General features: G+C 34.1%; 1 protein-coding gene across 1 annotated transcript; it reads left to right on the forward strand.

Moving 5' to 3' along the window:
• Window positions 1-703: 703 nt before the first annotated feature.
• Window positions 704-5,120, forward strand: LOC131628806 (uncharacterized). The gene is made up of 4 exons (XM_058899622.1): window positions 704-1,144; window positions 1,226-1,375; window positions 1,470-1,693; window positions 4,810-5,120. The coding sequence occupies exons 1-3, from the start codon at window positions 755-757 to the stop codon at window positions 1,674-1,676; spliced, it is 747 nt and encodes a 248-aa protein (XP_058755605.1). The 5' UTR covers window positions 704-754; the 3' UTR covers window positions 1,677-1,693; window positions 4,810-5,120.
• Window positions 5,121-6,901: the final 1,781 nt, after the last annotated feature.

Below are 6,901 nucleotides of genomic sequence, written 5' to 3' on the forward strand. Positions count from 1 at the left end.
TCTTAATTAAAACATGCCGTTTGTGTTTAATGTCCAAAGTGTAGAAAAAAATATGCAGGTTGGTGTTATCTTTAATATCACTTTCTCTGAGTTTTCTTTTTTAATTGACATCATGGGTGGTTGAGATAAAAGAGGAGAGAGACAATTTTATTTTAATTTTAAATTAATAAAAAAAATATAATTGTTTGTGTGTTAGTACAGGTGTTGGGGTTGTGTCTATTGGGAAAGCCCAACCCCAAACTAAAAAAAGAAAACTCAGCTTTTTGATTTATAATAAGAAGAAGACTGATGTGTTAGATTAGGGTTTAGAAATATTGAAGGTTAATTTTTGTACTCCCCATATCCGGCCCTTTGGCCGTTCCAATCCGCCATATCCTTTGGTTGACAATCTGACCGATCGAGTTAGATTGAATTTTAAAACTCTATTAACACACTCATCAATACTGATCGAGTTAGATTGAATTTTAAAACTCTATTAACGCACCCATCAATACCGATCGAGTTAGATTGAATTTTAAAACTCTATTAAAACACAAAATACAATTGATTTATGAATTTATATTATAAAATATTTTAATTTTATAATATTGATGCATATATTAAAAACAAAAATAAAAAGTAAAAATGTTACGGGTCATGTTAAAAAAAAAGCCCAAACTAAAAAAAGAAAACTGAGCTTTTTTGATTTATATAATAAAAAGAGGATTGATGTGTTAGATTAGGGTTTAGAAATATCTGAAAGTGAATTGCCAGAATGTCGAAGGAGTTGGATACCAACTTGCTAGGCGTCGTAAGACCGCCCTCGGAAAGCTGCGATGAAAGAGGAAAACGTCCGAAATTGGAAGAGGAATCCGAACCGGAGTTGGAATCCAAACCGGAATCTGATTCGGAACCAGAACCGGAGTTGGAATCCAAACCGGAATCTGATTCGGAACCAGAACCGGAATACATTGATTGGGATTATAGAACGATACCATATGAAGAGCTGGTTTATGAAGACTTCGCAAAACGGTTTGACGATTTCCCTCGCCCTTATTTTTTTTCGTGTTCCCGCTTTATTTATATGAATAAGGCTCAGAAGAAGCAAAACGAGGAAGAAGAAAAGGCAGTGGCTGATTATTTACGAGAATCTGCTAACATAAGTGTACGTTTCTCTCTTAATTCTCTTTTTAATTTTCTGTTTCACTTAATTTATTCTCTAATATTCTTATTCTGGATTGCGCAGCCCTTCGATGCTATCCCTGTTCCACCCTTAGCAAATAGACGTGCCAATAACTATCCCAAGCCTATGACTAGCTATGATTATCGTGGTGATCGTACCAATCGTCTTATCGAACTTTCCAAACTTTCTTTGGAAAAGTACAATGATGACCAGGTTCAAAACTATTTAACCACCAAACCAATATGTATGTATGTGTAATTGTATTCATACGGTAACTTATTTGTTGATATACTCTTGTTTTATTTAGGGTTCAAATTACCAGTTTCATAACTTTGTCAAAGCATGCCGACGTCGTCTTCCTCTTGTTACTTATTACATTACCTTTGAAGCAAAAGATGCTGCTACCCATGTTGATCCTTCCAACAGCCCAATTACAACTTTCCAGGCCCATGTCTGGAATCGGCCTCCCGAAGTTGGACCGCCTGTGGTCCAATCATGTTCCATTAAACCCTAACTAATCCATGCATCATGGTAATACTTTTTCTCTATTATTTATGCATGCTTACGTATTAAATATGTTTTGTATTATATTCTAGGTTAATCAATTTTTCTTAGAGATTTCTAATTGGTATCTGTTCTTTTGAACTTATTTTTTATTATGCTAACCAAATTTCTTTTCAAGAAAAAAAATACAAAGGTTAAAATTTTTAACTAGCACTAGTACTAGATTAAGTTCTATAGAGACTAGGATATGATGATAGAGACATCAATTTATTCAACTTTATAATTGTTTATAGGTTAAATAAGTTTTTGGTCCCTATAAATATTGCAGTATTCGTTTTTAGTCACTCCCAACCTTTAGGCAACGGTTTTTACAAAAAAAATCGTTGTCAAAACCAGCTAAACCCGTTGCCAAAACCCAGGATGGACTAAAAATAAAATGAAACTGCAATATTTATAGGGACCAAAAACTTATTTAACCTTGTTTATATAATTTTCTTCAACATTCCGTTTGTCTCCCTTCGTGTGTTGTATGGATATTTAAGTGGTATCAATGATCACAAACATCACTTTGAATCTTTTTGACTTTGGCAGTCAAGTCATAAAGTCCAGACATTTCCACCCATATAGCATCAGGCAACCTCATCAGTGATAACCATGCTACTTGCGATCTAGCCAAGTATTTCTAGAGTTGGCAGACATCACACTCCTGAACCTTCCCTTTCCAGTATACATTAGTTGTCCATCTCTTCTATGTTTGGTTAAAACCAGAGTGCCCCCATGCGAAGTTATGTGAAATGCATCGAATAATCTCGGCACTAACTCTGGCTGGGTCGGGGGTCACAAACCTCCTCTTTTAAAACGTGCCCCCATTCCGATACTCATAACCAAACCTCTTTGCATGTCCATGCTTTTTTGCAATTATTTTCAGCATTGTTTATCCTTATTCACCTCGCATGAAAAGTTGGCTCCCCTAAACATAGTCTTTTGCACATCCTCTGGATTGACTCATACTTGGTGATATCACAATTTCAAATCCAATTTAGAAAAGAAGTACAATCCATGCAATTCATCCATTAACTCATCTATAATCGGTATGGGAAACTTATTGGGAGCTTTTACCTTGTTGAGTGCTCAATAGTCCACTCACATCTGCCATGAATCTCCTTCTTCTTAACCAAGATCGTCGGGCTTGAAACCAAATTCCGATAATTTGTAATATAATGCCAACTGCTAGCATTTCTTGAACCTGCCACTCTATCTCATTCGTGTGGTGATTAAGTTATCAATACTGCCTGACATTCATTGTTCACTTCTCTACTTTGAGTATGATGGAACGTTCTTAAGACAACCCTTTTTAGGCTCTTGAAAACATCATCAAACGGTACTAAAATCTCATCGAGGTCGTCTTGTTGTTCTCGAGTACAATCCCTTGCCCTTTCTTTCCTGCACAGGTATCTTGTTTGTTCGCTAAGGACCATAGCCTGTCCCTAGCTGCTTGGCAGATCATGCCAAGATACTTTGTAATGAACACTATTGGTGTCGCTCTTCCAACCCAGTCAAAGTCACCTATCTACCATTCTTCCAGAATTGCATACTCCGGTTCTCCCAGTTGATTAACATTTCCCTCAAGAATTTCGACTAAGAAATCCCTAACACCACATCAACACCTTCCATCATGAATAAATGAACGTTCATGCTAAAAATTTCACCCTCCATTTCCAACTTGTCACACTTCCCTCGATCCATGGCTTGGTATCCATCATCTAGTTTGATGTTAAAGTCGAGTGTCTCCCACCTTCCATCCCAACTTACTCACCTAAGTTTTGTGAAAAGAAATTGTGAGCGGCACCACTATCCGCCAACACAAAACCTCAGTTACAACTCAACACAAGGTTTGTTATAACAACCTTCTAGATAATTCTAACTAATTAATCTTTTTTCTAATTGTAATTTTGTTTTGCTAATTATATGCAAAGCAGTTAGTTACAAGCATAACCATTGTGACATTTACTCTAATATTTCTCAGACCAGATTAGACTAGCCTGAATTTCTCTGAGACTAGATTATGATGATAGAGACACGAATTTATTGAATTTTATAATTTATCTCATTTTCTTCAACATTACGTTTTGTCTCCCTTCATTTGGAAGCTGAATTATGTGTTTTACTTGAGATGCTTGCTGACTTCACTAGGACCAGCCAATTTTTTGCTTGAATCTGAATCTGAATGTGCCACAGCTGTGTGGGTGTGTGTGTGTGTGTGTGTGAACTGAAGGCAGCACACTATAAAACACCCAAGGCTGACATTTTCTTTAAAATAGACTGAATTGGAAGAAGCCATTAGCACACATAAGTTAAATATATAACCTCGAGCAAATGTCCGCACAGACCAAATTGTCACAACTTAGAAAACCTATTTGTAAATGCATTTTCCATATTTATGCTTGAAGCGTTTTTGTTAAATGAAGTTCCACTGATCCCCCTCTTCCAACTTGACCCCTTTTACACTTTCATATCTTTTTCTTATGACTCAGCAACTTATAGGTGCCGTGTCACTTGTATAAAAGATACACTTTTGTCATATCCACTACTGCCGATTTATGATTAATCATCAAAGATTGATGAATTTCACAGCATTGTTTTCATGTAATGTTTTCTGTTTTCTAATTTATGTTGGCAAGAACTGCATATGATATGAATTTATTTTAGATAAGATCATCTGCATCTGTTTGCCTGTACAAGTTTCCTAATGAGCCGTATCCATCTTGAAGTTTGGAATCATAATTACTACATTGCAACTCATGCTAGCAGTCAAATGCAATGTTTTAGAATATACACTTAACCTAATGAATAACAACAATATCATTCAAGTTCCCTCTTACTCAGTCGCGGAGCTAGCCTAGTTTTAAGACAGGCCAAATAATAAATTTTAAACAAAACTCTATTTTAACAAAACTTGCAACTCAACTCTATTTACTAATCAAATCAAGGGGTCTTGTTGTTAGACTCAACATTTATTTAGCTTTTGTTTTAATGTTATATAGTTCATATATCTAGTCACTATTTTAGTTTTTTGTTTAGCCACATCTACCTCATATTTATTGGAGGAGCTACCCTGCCCTCATTCTCTGTTCTTTTTGCAGGAAATCATGTCCATTGCATTGCATCCACCTGCTCTGAAACCGGTTTTGGTTGTTTAATATAGACATGGGGTGAAATCATGGACAGACTTCTCTGTGACTTTTTGACTATATATGTTGCTTTTGTAATTTCATGCCATCCAAAGTTTGGATGAGCAATTGTAACATTTTATATGAATGCGCTTAATTTTGATAGACTATTATGAATTGCATCAAGTTTCAGAATAGTGAACACCTCAGGCAATTTGTTTCTAAATTAGAGAGGTAGGTTATTCAAGGACCTCGACGAATCGGTACACAAAAGACCTTTAACATGTGATTAGCCCATATTTGTGTTTGATTATTTAAATTTGGAATATGTATAATGAAAAGTCATGAAATCAATTATTATATTAAGAATTGAAATCATTTTTCAACTCATCAAGAAAATTTGAGAATGACTTTTTTATGTATCTTTTTTCTTTCAAAAGTTACAATTTCTTGTTTGATTGTTCTAAGCAATTTTATTTAACAAAGTAGTGTTTTTGCAACCGTGTTGGACGAATCTCTAAACTTACCTATTTATTTTGGCTTAATAGTTTTGTTCCAATTAATCAATCATATGCATGGATCGATCTTTCTAATCGTGCCATACAGAATTTCTCAAAGTTTTATCCTTGCATATACTGTAGCAAAGAAGTATGAACAACCTTTCCTCCTTCAAGAGTCTACCTTACAAAATATAAAGTTTTAAAGTTAATTTATCATAGATTTCTAAGAAATTCTCTTTCCTTTTGTGTTAGTATTTCATTTTGAATTTCAAGTGTTTTTCTAACTTATTGGTAAGTTTGATAATGGTAAGCTGCTCAAATAATTGTCCAAAAAGAATAACAATAAAGAGTAAGTTGAATTTTTTACGACCACCATAAGTGAGGTTGCCATTGACCCTTATGAAATATTTTATCAATTAAATCTTCAAGCTTTTCCATCTAAATAACAAAAAGATAAAAAAGAAAAGAAGATAAAAAATCTTCTTGTTGGAGGTGTTTAAAATGTCCGATCCTACTCTTATTCCACAACAAAGATATCGGGTTCGGGTGCCACCCGATATATATATATATATATATATATATATATATATATATATATATATATATATATATATATATATATATATATATATATATATATATATATATATATATGTGATTTTATTTATTTTGTTGCGGGTTCGGGTTTGGGTGAAAAAACTCGAACCCAACGGGTGTTGGCGTGAGTGTTATTTTGTCACCCGAACAACATTTAGGTTTGGGTTCGGGTTTGGGTGCTGATTTCAAGTGCGGATTTAGGTTGTGCGAAACCCGACCCGACCTGTTGTCATCTCTAGTCTCAATCCAATATGTCATAAGTCTTGTAAAAATCAAGTTTATGAATAACATCACATTGTTTCTTCTTAGACTTATACAGATTGTAAATGAATTTTTGGAGAATAATAGTGTTATCAAAGATACATCTAAATGAAAATAAGCTACTAGGAAAATGGATCACCATCTCACTAAGCATTGATCTAAGGTTATTCACCAAAACTTTTGAGACCAACTTGCAAGTCATTTTACTGGAATTTCTTAAAAATGTTTGAGTTATCAACTTTCAGAATAAGAATCATAAGAGATTCATCCACCTAGGGATCCATGTCAAAAGCAAACGCCTCAAAAGTTCAAATATCTTCTCAAAATATTTTAAAGAAAATAGGTTGAAACCCATCCGAACTAAGGGAATTATAGGATTCCTTCTCATTAGAGCCTGATAAACTTTTTTCTTTGTAACTCTGGTTAAGAGAATGTTCTTTTGATCAGCATTCAAAGAGAAAATGTTAGAGAATTCATGAGAGGTAACAGGGTGATCCTTTCTACAAAACAAACTTTTAAAATACTTCTAAGTCACCTCCCTAAGAGATGCTTCATCATAACCTTTCTTTAAGCCACCTGCCTAAGAGATGCTTTTGATCAACTCTATAATGTGGTCAAATTCATAAAAGTTTACAATTGAATATTGATTATGAACTTTAATTTATTATTTGATTTTGAAGTGAAAAGTGTACCATTTAATTTGGAAT

Source organism: Vicia villosa, unplaced genomic scaffold (assembly GCF_029867415.1).
Source record: "Vicia villosa cultivar HV-30 ecotype Madison, WI unplaced genomic scaffold, Vvil1.0 ctg.000481F_1_1, whole genome shotgun sequence".
In the NCBI taxonomy this organism is placed as follows: Eukaryota; Viridiplantae; Streptophyta; class Magnoliopsida; order Fabales; family Fabaceae; genus Vicia; species Vicia villosa.